This window comes from Dromiciops gliroides, chromosome 6 (genome assembly GCF_019393635.1).
Source record: "Dromiciops gliroides isolate mDroGli1 chromosome 6, mDroGli1.pri, whole genome shotgun sequence".
NCBI classification, from domain to species: Eukaryota; Metazoa; Chordata; class Mammalia; order Microbiotheria; family Microbiotheriidae; genus Dromiciops; species Dromiciops gliroides.
This window is the reverse complement of record NC_057866.1, coordinates 23765346-23784606: the sequence shown is the minus strand read 5'-3', so window position 1 is coordinate 23784606 and position 19261 is coordinate 23765346. Positions and strand designations below refer to the sequence as shown.

The 19261-nt window shown below is 51.5% G+C and overlaps 1 protein-coding gene across 4 annotated transcripts in view; it reads left to right on the top strand.

Annotated features, from left to right (window-relative positions):
* Positions 1–18500, top strand: part of ATG13 (autophagy related 13) — a 36961-nt gene extending 18461 nt beyond the window's left edge. For 2 of the 4 annotated variants that reach the window (XM_043970918.1, XM_043970916.1), the window contains 13 exons: positions 902–1042; positions 4946–4986; positions 5705–5801; positions 6089–6187; positions 6971–7064; positions 9825–9923; positions 10600–10710; positions 11089–11225; positions 12020–12134; positions 12592–12669; positions 12877–12993; positions 13861–13989; positions 15700–18500. In XM_043970918.1, the coding sequence (XP_043826853.1) occupies positions 902–1042; positions 4946–4986; positions 5705–5801; positions 6089–6187; positions 6971–7064; positions 9825–9923; positions 10600–10710; positions 11089–11225; positions 12020–12134; positions 12592–12669; positions 12877–12993; positions 13861–13989; positions 15700–15777 (1336 nt within the window). In that variant the 3' untranslated portion in view covers positions 15778–18500. The remainder of the gene's footprint in view (positions 1–901; positions 1043–4945; positions 4987–5704; positions 5802–6088; positions 6188–6970; positions 7065–9824; positions 9924–10599; positions 10711–11088; positions 11226–12019; positions 12135–12591; positions 12670–12876; positions 12994–13860; positions 13990–15699) is intronic. The other 2 variants (XM_043970917.1, XM_043970919.1) reach the window with 2 other exon arrangements.
* Positions 18501–19261: the final 761 nt, after the last annotated feature.

Below are 19261 nucleotides of genomic sequence, written 5' to 3'. Positions count from 1 at the left end.
CAGGTAATGTTCTGATGAAATCCCTTGGGGATTCTTATGCCCTGGGTATTTCTTTTGTCTGTTCTTTGTGTGTTCCAGTGAGACTTCCATATGCCCCTCCTGTTAAAACAGGTGGCTGGGCTCCTAGGATTTTCCCCCTTGGTTTTGTTTTGTTTTGTTTTGTTGGGTTTTGTTTTGTTTTTTTGTCCTTAAAAAGTCAGCTACCCAAGTTCCTTGTCTAAAACTTTAAAGAAAAAATGTACAGAGAAATTAAATATTAAGTATAAATCAATCTCATCGATATATATGAGTTATATATGGATTTATTTTATAATGGAAAACTGTCATCAGATTGAGATTCTAAAGTAAACTCCCACCAACAGGCTGGTCTCCTGCAGATGGCCTGTTCAGACCAGGCAGCTCTGATAGAAGTAGTGCATAAGGTTTGCATCTCTGTTCCATACAAATAAACATAGGGATTGCTGCTTCTAAAGATTGTGGGGGGTAGGGGAAAATAACTGCTTCAGAAATGGGAGATGGGTTAGAGGAAGCACCTTCTGCCTCCCAGCTTCTCTTACCAACCTCAGTCTAGTCCAGGTTAGAGCTCTGGTGATTCATTCCTTAGGAATGTTACAGCATTACCTATTTGTATCATTTGATTCTCCAACTACCACTGGGTGTGAGGCTGAAAAAGGGATAGCCTTCAAACAAAAGATAGATTCAGCTCTTCCAACCCCTATTAGACTGCTGAGGTCAGGGGGAGGAGGGGATGGTGGGCAAGATGAACTTGGGAACAGGCTCCCTTTTCCATTTCCTGTGGAAGTTTCCAAGTCTGTCTTAGTCCGTGTCCCCCATGCCCAATGCAGACTTTCTCCTGGATATAATGGAAACAAACTGACGTCTTCTCTGTGCTCCGACCCAGGTGCGACAAAGAAATTAAAGTTTCCTACACCGTGTACAATAGGCTGTCTTTACTGCTGAAGTCTCTGCTTGCTATCACTAGAGTGACACCAGCCTACCGACTCTCAAGGAAGCAGGGCCGTGAATATGTCATCCTCTACAGGTAAGGGGGGTCTCCCCCCACTTGTCATGTAGCCTCACTGTGGTCCTCTGACTGGCCTTGCCCACAAGCCTCTGGTTCTGCTGGACCTCTCACAAACCAACTTGTGGCTCATGACCCAGGCAGTAATAATAGAAGCTCATGGTGCTCTTGCCCCTTCCTCCCCAGGCCCAGTTTGGTTCTGGAACCACAGTTCCACCCCTGTGCCGGTGTTCCTGAGTAGTCTGCTCCTCTCTGCCCCACTCAACACCCTGTAGCTTTTTGCATTAAAGGCCCCCTCCCAGGCCTCCATGCTCCTGGGCGGATTCATTTTCCTCATTAGAGTGGAGATCCTTGGGGACAGGAACTGTCCCACTCTGAGAGGGAGATGTAAAGCAAGTAGGATTGGCCCTATTTTATGAATGAGAAAGTCGGAAGTGATTCAGGGAGGTGCCCTTGGCCACTCTGCTAGGGAGTGTCACTGACTCCAAACCTGGGCCCTTTCTACCATATAGCATCACCATTCCAGGCCTGATCCCTGCGGATGAGCCTTTAGGGTCATACTAATAACTGAGTCTCTCCAGGTGGGTCTTTGAGTATCTGCGAAATCCCATTGTTTCATCACAGAAGTATAGGGTCAGAAAGGACCTAAAAAGGTACACCCTCTTGCCACCATTTTGTATCACCTACATTTATTTCCTACTGTTTCCCTCTTCTCACCCCCTCCCAGAGAGTCAGTCATAAGAAAGATTGGGGGGGGGGGAATGAGGGTTAAGTGACTTGCCCGGGGTCACACAGCTAGTAATTGTCAAGTGTCTGAGGCTGGATTTTGTGATGTTTAAAATCTAAATGTGTGGTCGCCTTAGATTAGAAGCTTTAGCACAAGTCTTTGGGCATTAAGCATTTATTAAAGCATACCAGGTATTCATGTGGAATGTTAAGAGAAGGCCTATCTAGCCTAGAGTTCCAGCCTGGTCTGGTTCTTCCTCAAGTCCTCCACCATGAGCCTGCTTCAACCATGGACTCCTCAGCAAAATGAATGTGGAAGCATTTTATAGGTCCAGAGCAAAGGTGGTCCTTACACATTGCTTCAGGTTGATTGGTTAGCATCATCCAAATCCATTGGTTCACTGGACTTGAAGGTGGTCTCATGCTAAGTTCAAAGTCCTCAGCTTCTGAGAACAACACCTTCTTAAGGGCCAACCAGGTGTGGTTACAATCTAATTAACTTGAAATAGGCTAATCAGCAAAGTCAATCCCTCTCACTTAATTCATTCAGTTTAGATTCATCTCCAGGTGAGCCTTTGAGTATCTGCCAAGTCCCATTATTTTCTCACAATTTGAACTCAGGTCCTCCTGAATCCAGGACCAGTGCTTTATCCACTGCACCACCTAGCTGCCCCAAGAAAGAATTTTTTAAAAGAAAAATAAGTTCAGCAAAACTAACCAACATATGTCAGAACTGTCATGTGTGGTATCTACCCATGGTCCCCCCCTGCCAAGAAGCATGTGAGGGGAGAGAAGTCCCCTTTGGAGGCAAGCTTCATCATGATCATTTTATATTCCCATTATCGTAGTCATTGTATACATTGTTTTCTTGATTCTGCTCACTTCACTGTGCATAGCTCATCCGTGTCTTCCAGATTTCTCCATGTCCATCATTTCTTCTTTTTTTAGACTTTTATTTTCCAAATTATATGTAAAAGCAAGTTTTGACATCAATTTTTAAAAAAAATCTTTGTGTTCCAACTTCTCCTCCCTCCCCTCCCACCCCCACCCCAATGACTCAAACAATTCAACACAAATTACACATAGGTAGTCATGGCAAACAATTCAACTTATCTAGGTTGTGCATGGAAACAGATAAAAACAAAACTTCAGATTAAGGAATTGTCAAAAAAAAAAAAATATATATATATATATGTTTCAGTCTGTTTTCAGATGCCATCAGTTCTTTTTCTGTAGATGTACTGCAATTTTCCTAGGTTCTTCAGAGTTATATTGGATCATTGCCTTGCTGAAAATAACCATGTGCTTCCCAGTAGATCATCTTACACTAATGCTGTTATTTTGTATACAGTACATTTCTCTCTGCTTCAGTTCATGTGGGTCTTTCCAGGTTTTTCTGACAGCATCCTGTTCATCACAATTTCTATATAGGCAGCTAGGTGGCGCAGTGGATAGAGCACCGGCCCTGGAGTCAGGAGGACCTGAGTTCAAATCTGCCCTCAGACACTTAACACTTACTAGCTGTGTGACCCTGGGCAAGTCACTTAACCCAAATTGCCTCACTTTAAAAAAAAAAAAGGACTCCTATCCTTCTTTCCCCTTCCAAGTCTTCTCTTCTCCTGGCTAAATATCCCTCGCTCTTTCAGTTAATCCTCATGTGGCCTGATTTTAAGGCCTTTTCACGGTCCTAGATATTTCTGGCTAATTCTCACATTTTATTGAACCTGAAGAGGCTCATCCATAATGTTTTGGTCTGTTCTTTTCCTTTTTTTTTTTTCTCTCAACCTTTTGGAGAGTCTGACCCCTATGAATTCTTCCCCTCCTCTCCCCCCACCCCCCCACAGTTTTTTTTTTTCTAGTTACATTGTAAAAAGTTATTAACTTTAATTTTTTAATATTTTGAGTTCCAAACTCTCTCTCTCTCTCCATCCTTTCCCCCCTCATTGAGAAGGCAGGCAATTTGATATAGGTTATACATGCGTGGTCATGCAAAACATATTTCCTTATTAGTCATGTTGTGAAAGAAAACACAGACCAAAAAAAAACACACCCCACACACAAAAAAATATGCTTCATTCTGCATTCAGACTCCATCAATTCTCTCTCTAGGGGTGGACATTTTTCATCATAAATTCTTCATAATTATCTTAGATCGTTATACTGCTGAGAATAGCTAAGGCATTCACAGTTAATTATCGTACAATTTTACTGTTGCGGTGTACAATGTTCTCCTGGTTCTCATTTCATTTTGCATCAGTTCACATACATCCAGGTTTTTCTGAAACCATCCTGCTTGTCATTTCTAAGAGAAACATAGTGTTCCATCACAATCATATACCACAACTTGTTCAGCCATTCCCCAGTTGATGGGCATCCCCTCAATTTTCAATTCTTTATTTTTTTTTTTGTGACAAAAGTAATTGGAGATTGAAGAGATCCCTATGAATTCTTTAAAAGTCGCATAACCTCTTCATTATAGTAATGTAGGTAGACCTACAACCTGGCCCCTCATTATGAGTATTTATGTCCTTGAAAATAATTAAAAATCATTTCTTTTAAATGTCCTGTGATACAGACTTTTCTCTAATGTTGGCTTCCTAAGATTAACAGAATCTTATTAAATTTTTAAAAGCTTAAAGTTCAGCCAATCCTTCCAGGTCAGAAATCTCATTGGGTTGGGAAATAAGTTTCCCAGCTGATCTCATTTTTTTCCGAGAGCAGAGTATGAATGATGTCTCTCAACAACTCCAGCTAGTATCTTGCAAGAGACTCTTAAATATTGGTTCTGTGGGCAGCAAGTACATGATGGAGAGTTTATACCAGAGAAAGGAAAAGCCCCCTTGAGTTCTTGATCTGTCTTCAGGGTTGTAATTACTTCATGACTAAGAATTGCTTGAGTTAGCATTAAACCCTGTGTTAAGTGCAGGGGATACAAGGAAAGGTGAAACAATTCCTGCCTTCAGTGAGCCACAGGGAAGTGTGGGCGAGACAGACCCAAGGTGGATGGACAGGCACCGGGGGAGGCACTAGGGGCAGCAGCGATGGCACGCTTCTCTTTGGATTGCTGAGATAAGAAGTCTCACTGGGACCCCTGGGACACCCTCCACTGAGGCCGAGCCAGCGCTGAGCCCTCCTCTACTCATTGCAGATCAAAAATAGACCCACACTCATGCAGTTTTCCTTATCTTCTTCCCACAGGATATACTTCGGAGAAGTCCAGTTGAATGGCTTAGGAGAAGGTACTGTTGTGTGTGCACAGCCTACATGTTAACAGTCCCCTTCCACTGTGGAAGGCACCAGACCAGCTCTCGGGGGGGGGGGGGGGGTTGCCTGCCATTTATGAATGTGCCGCCCAAGGTTCCCCCACCCCACCCCCATTCAGATGACTCCCGAACGTGCTCCTTTCTCATAGGGCAGTGTCTGTACACCTGCCTCTCAGGTCCATGGTACGGAACGCTATGTGGACGTGATCACAGAGTATCTCTTAGGCTCCTCAGCTTGGACCTGTCCTTGCTGCTGCTGCTTCTCCTTTTTTTTTTTTTTTTTTTTTTTTTTTTTTTTGGTGAGGCAATTGGGGTTAAGTGACTTGCCCAGGGTCACACAGCTAGTAAGTGTCAAGTGTCTGAGGCCGGATTTGAACTCAGGTACTCCTGAATCCAGGGCCGGTGCTTTATCCACTGCGCCATCTAGCTGCCCCTGTCCTTGCTTCTTAAAGCTAGTGTCCTTCTTACATGGAAGGTTCCTTGTTCTTGATTGTGTGGTGCCTATGTGAAAGAAAGCAGGGTCCAAGGGCTACACTGAGAGACAGAGCGAGAGAGAGAGAGAGAGAGTGTGTGTGTGTGTGTGTTTTCCTGTCTATGGATGAGCATTGCAGAGACAGGGGAAAGAGCCTTTGATTGAGGGAGAGGGAAGTCGTGGCTCATCTTGTCGGAAGGACTAACCTTCCTTCTCTTCTAGGTTTCCAGACAGTCCGAGTTGGCACAGTAGGCACCCCAGTGGGCACCATCACACTGTCCTGTGCCTACAGAATTAACTTGGCCTTCATGTCTACCAGGTGAGCAGGACCCGGGAGCATTGTCCTTTTTCTTGAGCCCTGAGAACCAAGCCTCCATACCAGCTCTGCTTTTCTGTGTAACCCATGCTCATGGGGAGCTTGAGATCTTTGAAGGGGAGAGAGAGTAAAAATGCCCCAGTGCAGGAGCTTGGTGAGCCAGAGCCTGTGGTGGAGGATCTGTCAGGTTGCCAGGCTTAGGACGCTTGGGGACCCTACTAGTAGACACCAGGGGAAGGGCCAGGAAGGAAGACACACTAACATAATGCAATCTGCTTGTTGCCTTGCAGGCAGTTTGAGAGGACCCCACCTATCATGGGGATTGTCATTGATCATTTTGTGGACCGTCCCTACCCCAGCTCCTCGCCCATGCACCCCTGCAACTACAGGTGAGGAAATGAGAAGGGCACGAAAGGCCCTCGGCTTACCAGGCCAGCAAGGCCCTGCCTGTAGTACACATGGATGAGCAGGGGCCTCTGGGGATGGACCCACAGCTTCTTTTCTGTCCCCTATTAGGCAGGATTGGCTCTCAGGATACTTGGGCATCAGGGCTTCTAGTACCAGGGGCAGCTTTGCGTTGTCTTGGTAGCGAGGTGCTCTGTGTCTCATGGTTAGCAGTTTCCTTGGTCAGAGTGGTATTCAGAGGCTTAGCTGGCTCAGGCTGGTTCTGCCAGGGGTCAGCAAGGTCCCACAAAGTGTAAGAACTTTTAGGAATCGAAACAAAGGTGTGTCACCCAGGGTGCACTGCATGCTGGATCTCTTCCAAGAGGTGGGCTCTGGGTATTTAAGGTCGCATTGTTGGATGTATATTAGTGACAGCTCCCACAGACCAGATGCCCTGCCCCTGGTCCTTTTATGGCACTGATGAGGAATAGGGAGAGACCCCTTCCTTTGAGAGCAGTGGGGTAAGGCAGTCTGCTAGAAGAAAGCCAGAGACAGCCGTCCAGATGGCCTTTCTCTCCTCTTCCTCCTCCTTTGGAGACGATTGCCATTCTGCTTGCCTTTGACACATTCTGACAGGAAGGCATTTCTAGACATTTGTCTTTGCCACTCTGACATCGATTCATTCTTCACCTGAAACCTTCTCTTCCTTCCATTTCCACGCCCCTCTGATTTTGTTCTTTGGGAGGTTGTCCCCCCGCTGTGAAATGTTCTCTTTTCTCTCCCTGTAGGACGACTGGTGAGGATGCCGGGATAGTGTACCCCTCTGTGGAGGACTCTCAGGAAGTGTGCACCACCTCTTTCTCCACCTCCCCTCCATCCCAGGTAGGAGAAAGGGAGAGGTTTGGGGATCCCTTGAGAGCTGACCTGTGGTTGGGGGTAGGAAGTGGAAGCTGAGCCATGCTCCCAGCTGTCATTGGACAGCGATGGGACTCAGGCACCATTTGCACCTTCAGGGTAAAGCACAAAGATTCCCTGCAGGGCCTGTGAGCCTCGGATATCAGGAAGGTCAGGCTCACACCTGGGTCCTGAAGCTAGTCCAGGGAAGGCTCAACTGCAGGCGAATCCCTAGGAACAGGAGCAGGCCCAGGGGACCTGCGATGCCTGTTTGTGCATCGTACATAGACGTTCTTAACCACCTGAGATGTTTTGTAAGCGTCAGGTGCCAAGTCAGGCTCCATAGGGCGTGCACTTGCTGCCTCTGCCTTGGGTGGGGCAATGTTTTCAGCAGTCTTGCTCAGGGAGGCATTTCACCTGTTTCTGCCCAGAGGCTCTGCCATCAAGGGCTGGCCCTTCCACGGCCCCCAATACCAATTCTCTCTCTCTCTCTCTCTCTCTCTCTCTCTCTCTCTCTCTCACACACACACACACACACACACACACACACACACACACACACACACACACAGGCTTACCTAAGTCCTGTTCCTCAGCCCCTGTCCTCTGATTCTAGGGTGCTCCTAGTTTACACTGGAGGTGCCCCAGCATGAACTGGAGGGTTCTCATCAGCTTAGCAGAGAGTAGTCATTGGAAGGCCTGCATATGGGTAGGGGGTGATGGCACATCTGTGGAGCATCCTGGTCCCTTTCGCCTAATCTATTTAAGGTAGGGATGCTCAGGCACCTGGTTCAGCTGGGACTTGGGGACTTCTCCAGAGCAATAGAACATTTAAAAATAGTTGGCACTTTAAGTACTGCTTGGGAGGGGTGTGGCCCCGCTGTAAAAACCAGTTTGGCGCTCATTCCATCCATTCCATGCCGAAATACAGGAGGCCCCGCCCCCCCCCCCCCCCCCCCAGGTAAAAGTGTGTGGGCCTGTCTCAAGAGGCTTGGCTCTGCTTGTGGCCTGAGTAATCCTGAGCCTTGGCCAACAGAGGAAGGAGGAGGAGGCAGCACCCTTCTGGGTCAGCGTTCCAGGCAGAATCAAGGCAGTCACTTTCTGTAGTGTGCCACAGGTGTCCTTGGGAGAGGCAGAATGGGGGGCTGACCTTTCAGCCAGCTCTGAGCCAGTGAGTCACTTTTGCATTGTAGCCGCCCCCGTCTGGTACTGTGATGTAGGGTGAGAGAGGTCCTGCCTCTTAGGTTTTACTACACAAAATGAGGTGAAATCTCCTTAATGAGTGTTGTGAGCCCTATTAGCTAGTTGATGTGTTTTATTTTAAAGCTGGACTGAGAAGAATCCTTACGCCAGGGTTGGAATTCTTCAATCAATTGATGTTTATTTATTGAGGGTCTTCTATGTGCCAGGCACTATGCTAAGTGCTGGGGATACAAAAAAAAAAAAGAGAGTCCCTGCCCTCAAGCACCTTACAGTGTGTGTGTGGGGGGGGGGAGACAACATACAAACAAATATATACAGATAAACAGGAAATCATGAACGGGGGAAGGCCCTGGAATTCAGAAGGGTTGGGAAAGCTTCTTCTAGAAGATGGGATTTTAATTGGGACTTCGAGGAAACCAGGGAGGTTGGTGGTGGGAGCAAAGGAAGGAGAGTGGCCCAGGCACAGGGGATAGCCAGAGAGTGCCCAGGAGGCCAGTGCCACCTTTGGGGAGTCAGGTGTAAGACTACTGAACACAAAGGAGCATCTTGTGTTTGGTCTTCAAGGTCATAAGGAGCTGCTACAGTTTGTTGAATAGGGGAGCGACATGATTGGACATGATTTCCTTAGGAAAATCACTTGGTGGCTGCAGGCCTGGGGGGGGGTGAGGCCCTGCACCAGGGTGGGGACCGCTTCGGAGCAGAGAAGGGGGGTGGATTCGAGAGATGTTGCAGAGGTGAAATCAACAGGCCTTGGGGACCAGCTAGGACCTGGGGGGGTGACTCTTGGGTGGTGACCTCAGCAGTAATAGGGCAGGATTTGGGGGGGGAGAAAGTTCTGTTTTGGACGTGTTGAGTTTCAGATGTGTGTTGGGCATCCATTTGGAGATGTTTGAGAAGCAGTTGGGGATGTGGTCTAGGGAGAGGAGAGGAGGCCCTGAGGGGCATCTCTGGGTACAGGACTCCAGAGACCTGAGAAAGAGTAGGCTGCTGGGAAGGAGCAGAATTAGAGCGGGGACTGAGAAAAGGCCTCTGAAGGCTTCAGAATCACCCCCGCTCGCCTTCAGCCAGTGTCCCCTGTATGTTCGAGATTATCCAGGGCCTCTCCAGTTGAAAATCCCAGGCCCAGCTGGTTGTCAGAGGCAGCTCCCTCACGGCCCCTTCTAGCAAGGGCTCCTCACCCCCACTGGTCTCCTTGCCATGAAAGGAGAGAGAAGAGCTGCTCACGTTCCCGGGGTTTGCAAAGCCCTGTATTTGGCGTCAGAGAACACGTGCTTGGACCCAGCCTGCACAGCCTCCTGTGTATCGTCTGGGGCCCCAGTTTCCTTCTGGAAACCCCAGGTGAGGGGCTGAGCCTGCTCATTTCTAAGGTCCCAGGCAGCTTTAAATCCTCTGCTCTTAGAAATGCATCAGCTCAGGAGGCTCAGACAGGCCTCTCCTGGTCCGCTCCCCCACATCGGGCTCGGCTCCTTCACCTCTTTTCCACCTTGTTCTCAAGTCCTTTGCTGTTTCCTTTCTTCCTCTCTTGTTTCTTCTGTGTCTCTCTAGTGTGTGTTCACTGTTAGTAAGGCGCATTTTCAGGCCCCTACTCCAGTGGTGACGGATACCCTGAGGGTGCCCATGGCAGCACTGGCCTTTTCCCACCAAGTGAGTTCCCATTTAATGCTCCCGGGTGTCCTTTGGGATTTATGGGATTGTTGTTCTGGAATGGGCGGATTGGTTTTAAAGGGATGGGACCAGGACCTCACCAACCCAGAATAAGACCTTCCATTGATGTGACAAGCACAGGGAGTTATTTATATCTTGTTTCCAAATAAACAATTGGAGGCTGGTAAGCTTTCCTTTTTAAAACACAAAGCAAAGCCCTTCCCGACTCCGGGTGGAAGAGGGTTGGAGCTTCTGTCCCAGGGGCTCTCCAAGGACAGAAAGAAAAAGAGATGGATTTGGGGGACACATTGGCTGATGTTAGAGGCTCCAGGAGAGCCCTGCGGCCGGCTTCCCCTGGCAGAGACCCCGGGACAGCGGGCTAGTCCACCCCTGATCCAGGCTTCTTCAAAAAACAAGCCAACCTGTGCCCACCCCCAGCTGCTGTGCCTTTTCATCTACGAGGAAATTTCCAGTCTGTTGAGTCTGTACCTCAGACCCCTCTTTGAACCCCCCCCCTCCCATCCCCCCAGAGGGTGGGCTGGGATTCTGAACATCTCTGCTTTCTTTGTGGATCCTTACAACTGCTCACACTGTTGGACTTGCCCTGTCTTCTCCTCCTCTCCCTCCCTCCTCCCTCTCTCCCCCTCCTTGCCTTCTCTGTTTTTCTCTTGCTCAGCTCGCCAGCTCTCGCCTTTCCTATCAGCCTGCTGCCCTGGGAGTTGGATCAGCTGAGCTGGCCCATCCAGTGGTCTTAGCTGCTGGCTCAAGCGCTGCCCACCCTCACCAGGTAGCCCTGAAGGCAGGCAGGAAGAACCTTTTACTGCATGGCTGTGGGAGGAGCCTTTAGCCCCATGGGGACATCAGGAATATTTGAAAGGAAACCCTCCCTAAGGGAGACCTGCATGGCATCCCGCCAGAGATCCCTGGCTGGAGGTGAGATGGCTGAGTATGAAGGGGCAGGTTCTCCCCAGCTGTGCTGCTGTCTCCCTCCCCTGATGCAGCTGAGCCAGTGTAGAAGCAGCACTGGAGGTTCCCGCCCACAGGGCGGCAGCATGGCCAGGAGAAAGACTTGAAACCAGCTCCCCAGTATAATAGGACCTGAGGCTCCCCTCCAGCCGGCCTTGCTCTGGTCACTAACTGAATCTTTATTTGTTCCTCCCTGGAGTTAATGGTTCCAGGGAAGGAAGGTGGGGTGCCCCTCGCTCCCAGCCAGCCCGCCCACGGCACCCAGGCCGACCACGAGAAGGTGGCAACATGTACTCCCTCTGACGGCACCCACTACATAGTCACTCCTGCCAGCAGGTAAGTTCACTCCTCGGGGAGGCCCCCGGCTCCCCCAGCCTTGGGCTCTTCCTGCTTAGGGGCACATGATGCTCCAATGAGCAGGAAACTGTCATTTGCTGAATGCACCACAAATGGGCTCCTGAATGAGTCCCCAGAGCCCTCTGTGGGAGACCTGGGTGAGGCAGCCGGGACTGTGCCACCCTTGGCCATTCACTAGCAATGAGTACAGCTGTGGAGAAATAAACAGTCCCATTTCTTATTTTATTCCAAGAAAAAGGAAACTTTACTGGCATTTTCTCTTCACAGATCAAGAATGGGTTTGCAGCAAGTAAACTTGGCTCTTATCCTTTCTTGTCAAACCCCTTGAAGAAAGCTTTGCCCCCTACTTTTCTCTTGACCCACATTCCTTTACTGTGTCTCTCTGCCTTGGGGTCTTGAAAAGATGATTTTACTTGGACCCAGGTTCAGGAGGGGAGCAGCATGAGGCAGACACTGCTGGAATTCTCCATAATCCTGGCACTCAGCAATCAGGGCCAGAGCCTGGGTCCTTTCAGGAGTACAACAGTAATCAGGAGAGACCCATACATTGCTGATTATCCATAGATAATAGGAAGGAGAAGAGAAAACCAGTCTAAAAACCCGCTGGCTTTAGAAAAGAAATGCTAGGCCCTGCCCAGAGTGCAGTGAGACCAAGGTGGGTGCCAGCCTGTGTGCCAGCTCTGGTGTGCACTTGTCAAGGAGGCAGGTCTAGAGGGGACAGAGGAGTGCGGTGCAGTTCATAGAGCGCAGCCAACCTTGTTTTCCTTCCCCAGTGAAGACAGCGAAACCGTATTGAACAGCAGCGAAGGCCGGGGCTCCCCCCGTGACGTCCTGGAGGCCATCTTGGTTCGGAAAGTGGGAGCCCTTGTCAACAATTCAGTGGATCAGGTGACTCTTGTAGCCTCCTCCCCAAAGCAGGGTCCACTTCCCCAGGCCGCCTCAGAACACCAGTCATTCATTCATTCCTCATGTAGATCGAGGCTTCCTCAGTTCGCTGCTGTTTGGGTCCCTGCGGAGCATGTGCTCTGCAGAGCAGGCCCCTGGACTTGGCACTTGGGGACATGACAGAGTCCAGCTGGGACCCCTGCTGACTGAATCCAAGATGAGGGAACAGCGAAGGGCAGCCGCAGCCGGGCATTCTCTGAGCTCTTGGGCAGCAGGGCCCGTCTTCTATTTTCCAGTCCCGAGCCCAGTTTGTTTGTTTTGTAGAGTAGATGGATGGATGGATCAGTTTATAATGACTAACCCATGGGGCTCCTGATTTGGCTTCAGAACCCTTTGCTGAGGGGCCTGCATGTGCCTGGTGAGAGCTGGCATGTAACCATTTTTTCTTGTACCTTCCCAGGTAACAATGACCAGTTTGGACATCCCCTTTGCCATGTTTGCTCCCAAGAACTTTGAGCTAGAGGATAATGATCCCATGGTGAGTCTCCCACTGAGAAAGCTTCCCCAGCAGTGCTTCCTTCCCCCACTCCTGGGGGCTTCACTCCCCACCCAGGAAGCTCACCCCGAGCATTGTTGAGTCTCGCCAGTGTGAGGTGCCAGCCCCCCCCCTTTGCTGAGGCCCAAGGTGGCTAAAGGTAGCCTTTAGCCAGGGACCAAGAAAAGATCTTTGTGGCTTCTCGCTCAGGTCAATCCTCCTGACTCCCCGGGCACTGAATCTCCTCTCCAAGGCAGCTTACACTCCAATGGGTCCAGTGGCGGCAGCAGCGGAAACACACACGATGACTTTGTCATGGTTGACTTTGTAAGTTGCTGCTGCTCCAGCTTGTCTTTTTTTGTGTGTGTGTGGGGGGGGGGGGGGGCAATGAGGGTTAAGTGACTTGCCCAGGGTCACACAGCTAGTACGTGTCAAGTGTCTGAGGCTGGATTTGAACTCGGGTCCTCTCCAGCTTGTCTTTTGTTGCCTCCTGCCACCAAGCTATGGGGGCTCCCAATTCACAAAGCTTGTTCAATAGCTCAGAGCAGCCCCGGCTCCATGGCAGGAACAGTGCCACCAGGTGCTGTGTGTATCCAGCGATGGGGTTTGTTAGGACCAGAAGGTTTCCTCCCTGCCAACCTCTCATGGCTGGTCCTCAGGTGGGGCCTGTGGCGACCTCTGTCCCAGAAGCCTTTGAGCTTGGTGTAGGCTCTGTCCCAGCTGGTTTGACTGCCACAGTCATAGGAACCCCCACGGCCTCCATGCCAGCATGAGGCATTGTGAGAAAGCACCACCAGAATGCATGGGAATGGTCCTTCCCCTCCCTCCAGGGTGAATTCTGGTAGGGAGCACAGGGGCGGGCTTGGGGTGGTGTAGACACGGGTCTGAGGAGCCAGGGAGCTCCTGCCAAGGCTTGTCACCTCCTGGCCCCAGGCCTGCTTCTTGGTGGAGATTGGGAAAGATTGGGGTCTTGGGCCTTTTTCTGTAAGGAAGTAGGGGCAGATCCTTAGAGTCTCGGAGCATTAGCATAAGTTTCACTAAGCTCATGCTAATGGTTCTGAGGCTAGAAAAGAGGACTCTAGAAAGCAAGAGCCAAAGCTTTGGAGGCCAGAGCAGGTAGACGAAGCGGGCTCACCTCTGAGGCCCGAGAGAGGCCCTGAGTGAGCCCTGCTTGTCTCTCCTTTGTTTCCCAAGAAGCCGGCCTTCTCCAAAGACGACATTCTGCCCATGGACTTGGGAACCTTCTACCGGGAGTTTCAGAATCCCCCTCAGCTGAGCAGCCTCTCCATCGACATTGGGGCTCAGTCCATGGCTGAAGACCTGGTATGGCACTCCTAGAGTCGACCCTCGAGTGCCATCCCCTCATGCTCCAGAAGAGGTTGGGACTGACCTTCCTCCTGCTGGGCTGTGGCTCCCCAGCCCTTGGGCCTGACCAGAGGAAGAGCAGGCCGCCTTTCTGTCGTACAGTCCTGTTTTTTCAAACTTATTCCCCGTTACCATCATCCCCTGGCTTTCTTGAGCACACATGTCTCTCACTCCTCTGTGCCCTCCTCCCTCAGACGTGGCTCCTCACGTTCAGTTCCACTCAAAAAATGTCTTAGTATCCTGAGCAAGAGCCATCGGCCCTTCCCTGGGAGAGATGGTTTCCTGATGTGACAGAGGAGTCCACCCCGTGGGTAGGGTTTCCCTGTGGGAAGCTGAATGGCCCTGGGCTCTCGTCCTACGCCCATGTTGTATTGGTCTGCTGCTGGGAGGGCCCAGAACCAGGCAGCACGGGGCAGCCCCTCCATGCCTCACTAGAGCCTCTTCAGGAATTTGCCCTGTCGTTAGGGAAGTGGAGCCGAGCTAGGTGAGGGGCTCATATAGGCCGGGCCTGAGTCCTAGGACCTCTGGGCCCAGATCCCGAGTCTTGTTGTGCTTCCCCACACTCGGATGGGGCCCTGGCAGACAACCTGAGCCACATTCCATCCTCTTACCATCCCCCCCACCCCAGAAAGGAAAGGTGTCCCCATGACACCCATGGGGGAAGCCTTGCTTAGCAATCCCTCCTGCCAGGAAATCTTCCTGACACTGAAACTCCTCCATGTGATTATGATGTCACCCAGGGAGATAGGGACCAGCTGAGCAGGATCTTCACCTCCCCTTCTCCCGCCCTCCACCCCTCCATGATAGCTTTACATACTTGAAAAACAACTCTGCTACCCCTTGGCCTTCTCACGGGAAGAAAGAGGCCTGGCTCCTTGTGCATTTCCTCACGGTTCTATTATTTAGGACTTTAACCCTCTTTATTATCATCTTCTCCAATTTCCAGAGCTCTAAACTCACCGTCATCTCCCCAGGGGGAAGTCCCACTCACGCCCAGGTTGTGTGCTCTTGGTTTATGACAGTGGCATTCTCATCTTTGGCCTTGTAACTCTGCTTAGCCTGCAGTGTCCCGCCTGCTCTGAGGCCCGGACAGTGGGGGGTTAAGTGACTTGCCCAGGGTCACACAGCTAGCAAGTGTCAAGTGTCTGAGGCTGGATCTGAACTCAGGTCCTCCTGAATCCAGGGCCGGTGCTTTATCCACTGTGCCCCCTAGCTGCCCCCACTGCGTCTTTTTCTCCCAGACTCTCATAGTCATTCCCAATTCTACAGGTTTAACCTTTTTAAAGAACAACTCAAAGAATAATGTCTCCCCTTCTAGCCCTGGGCAGTCTCTCCTTTAGTTCCCCACACCTTTGTATGTCCTCACCATCATTTTCTTCCCCTGCCCCACAATATATACATGCATGCATGCATACACATACACACATATACAAGCATACACACATATATACTTACATGAGAATAAAAAAAGTGTGCTGTGTGTGTGTGTGAGGGGGGGGGAGGGGGAAGACAGCTCTGAAATCTCAAGTCCCCAATTACCCTCCTTCCTTAGCTTGGCTTGCACCTCAGTGCCCCCTGGTCAGGCAGTGCCAGGTGGTTCTGAGCCAGACCGGCCCTGCAGCACCCTGTGGGATGGCAGTGTTCCTGATCTTCCCCCTTCCTTTGCAGGACTCACTCCCAGAAAAGCTGGCCGTGCATGAGAAGAACGTCAAAGAGTTTGATGCCTTTGTAGAGACCCTGCAGTAAAGTCGTCCTCCTCCCCACACCCCGGCAGCAGCAGCCCCTTTCTTGGATACCCCTGAGGACAGAGACTATTCCACCTCTCTCTCTTCTCCCTCACCTATTATTTATTCAGCATCCACCCAGGCCAGGGGGTGGAAGGCAAAGAGATGGGGCTCCCCCATTCCTGCCTTTTGGCTCTTTTCCCAACCATCCCCTGAGGGCCCCAGCCCCTGCAGCATTCAAGTTCTGGGTGGTAACCCGCCCTACGGGTCAGGAGTCAGCACAGCTGGTGAAAGGGAGCTTGTGTCTGCTACTCTGTGTGTGGTCTACCCACCAGGGTCTTTCCCACCCCCTCTGGAGTGGAGCTGCTGATGGCGGCCCCCTGCTCGGCCACTGCTGTAGCCCGCCCCAGAACTAACAGTGAGTGTCTTCACTGAGCATCTGCCATCCAGTTTTGCCTGTAGAATTATGGACCTTCCCTCCTTGAAGTGGGCAGCCTCTTCTCGGGGCATTGGGGGCGCTATCTAGGGCCGAGGACACCAGCTATGACTGTCCTACCCCAGTGACCCAGGGGCAAGAAAGGCGAGAGGAAAACCACAGTGTAGAGGCCGGGAAGGGGAGGCGGCCTTTTACTTTGCCATGTGCCAGTACTCTGCCCACCAGAGAAAAGACCTGCTCTGGAAAGGCTGGCTGAGTGTGCCCAGTGCCATCTGTCTCCCCTGTAGTATGAATGCTTTCATGACACTATGCAAGGCTGCGTGGGCCCGCCCCTGAATGACTCGTCGGGTGGCCTGCCCCCGCCACACGATGCTCAGTAGAAACTCGGCAGCCCACTCTTAGGACTGGTAGACCAAGACTCTCCCTGTCCTTTCCCCTTCCTCTCCTGCTCCTGTTGCTGCTCTGTGCTTATAGATGAGCATCAAACAGTAAATATTTATTGCTTTTCAAGAAATCAGATGACTTGTTAAAATGCATTGGATGTGGGCTGTCCTCGCCCAGCTGCGGCTTGGGGAAGGCCAGGTCTCCTCCGCCCAGCAGGACAGGGCCCTCTTCAGACACCAGAAGCGGCCCTGGGACCTCTTGGCTCCATCGTGTGCACTGAGGACAGGCCTGGGGTAGCTGTGGACTCGGGGACACTAGCTGCTCCCCACAATCACGGAGTTTGAGCTGACCCCATGGGACACCAACCTCTTCAAGTCCAGGTTCTCGCCCCTTCCAAAAAGCCTTTTTGCTGACAGATTGGGGAGGTTTCTTTTCTAATGCCATGCTGGCCCTGTGACAACATGGCAGCCCTTGTGCTAAAAGGGCTGGCTACTCCTGGCCTCTGCCCCTGAGAGGCCAGGCCCTCCTCAGTGCTGTGCCACATCCCAAAGCCCCAGCCACGCCGCCCCCCAAGCTGCTTCTGGCTGACTCAGAGGGACCCCCAAAGGCCTGGGTAGGTGTTCCCACTACTACTGGTGGCCTCTGGTCTTGGGTGATTACAGCTTACCCTCCTGTCCGTCCACCTCTAGAGCCATCCAGAGGGGCCAGAAACTTAAGCTTGAAACACGGGTCATGGGAGAGGAGGCAGGCACTGCTTCTGTCCTCTGCTCCAGCCCTGAATCCAGGAGACAGGACATTGCCCTGGCGCTTGCTGGTTGGATCTGAAGTCAGTCGGGTGTGGGCTTGACCCAACCCTTGTAGCTGTTAGTCGGCTGCCTCTCACTGCCAGGCCTTACCAGTGTGACATTGCTCCTGTTTCCCCCCTCCCTCCTTGAACGGGGGTGATTGCCAAGGCCTCGGGGCACATAGGTGCCAGGGGGGACAGACGGCTTTCTCAAGTCTTTAATGGTAAGCTGCATGTGACAGAAATGCCTTGACCTGCATGTTCTGCGGCCCAGTTGGGGCTGAGACTTGAGCCCTGTTGATCATCCAGCTGGCATGGATTTCTCTGCACCATGTCTGCTATTAAGAAGCCAGAGGTGGCCCCAGTGGCACTGGGAAGGGGACAACTCACAGGTAGATCTCACCCACTGTCACCAGGGGCCAGGTTTCTCCCAGCCTTGAGGGTCTGGTCCACTCCAAGGCAGCCTTGGCCCCAAGTCATCCCTAGGGAACGAAGGCCAGTGCCACCACCAGGTCCGTCTCGTGGTTTGGGTTCAGGCTAAGACGAGCCTCCAGAGATGGGTCCGTGAGTTGGCTGGACCCAACAGTGGCCCCACGGCCTCATGGCTGTGTGAAAAGGGGGTAACATAGACCTTAGAAACATTTTCCCCATTTCTGGACTTCTCCAGCCCACTCTGACCAACTTCCTTTGGCCCCTGCATGAAAATGCTGTGGTATCCTAGCCAGGAACCCTGTTAGTCCAAGTGCTGCCCTCTGCAGGCAATAAGTCGCCCTTCTCCGTTGCCAGTTTGCTCTGGACTCCCAAGTGGTGGAGGGAGCTGGGAGTAGCCGGACCTCCACTACTGGAGTTGAGCACTAGCTTCAAGCGAAGCCCGTGGCGGGCAGTATATTCCAAACCTCTTCCGTCAGCCTTGCTCAGTGCCAGGGGATTTGGGCCCTGGACTGGTTCCTGGGCTCTGTATGTCTTCCTGAGGTCAGTCAAGCTGGTGTCAGTCTATCGGGGCAGACCTGCCGGGTGACTAGCCATTCAGATGCTCAGCCTGGAGAAGAGCATCTTCACCCCTTATCTGGTTTGAAAACATTGAGCTGTACTTTCAAATATATTCTCAAGAAATTTCCAATAAATTTTTTTCTGTACACAATGAAGTCCTTGTCTTCATTCTCCCCTGGCAAAGACCTCCACTCCTTGAAGGGGCCCTGAGCAGGACAGACCCTGCCTGCTGCAAGGGATAGAGCTGCTGCTAGGTTTTGCAGGCAGGGGCAGCGTTGGGGAAATGCAGCAGTGAAAAGCAAGGGGAGGCTGGGAGCTGTCATTGATGTGGTCATCAAAGCCCATTTCACAGTGTAAGGGGATGCAGCGGCAGAGATAAGGGAGCCAAAAGGGATGAGCTCTGGTTTTTGTCCAATCCCAGGGCCCAGCCCAAGAGTACTTGCTGAGCCTGACTTTTGTAGCCACCAAGCATGAGGATAAACTTTAGTGCAGCCCTTACCCTCCCCAGGGGAAATAGCTGGAGTCCAGCCCGCACAGAACAGCTCCTGCTGCTTGTGTTTTCCAGGAGAGGAAGGGAGAGGGGGAACCCCTAAGCAAATGAGCTCTTCTGGACTAAATTCCCGACAAGGCAGAGAAGCAGAGTCCCTCTTGTAGGCTCATCTGTGCCCAATCAAAGCTTGCTCAGAGAGGGGCTGCCCCATTCACGTGCAAAGGTCTTGGCGGTCTGGCCTGGCAGCCCACCTCCCCGAGCTAACGCCACAAGTGCCCCTTCACACACCCTCCAATCCATGCCAATGGGCCTGCAGTGCACTCCACCCTTGCCTCTGAGAAGCCCAACCGAGCTTCAAGGCTCAGCTGGCGCGCTCCCTCCTTCCCCACACGGCTTCCCCCAAATAGATTGTAAGCTCTCTG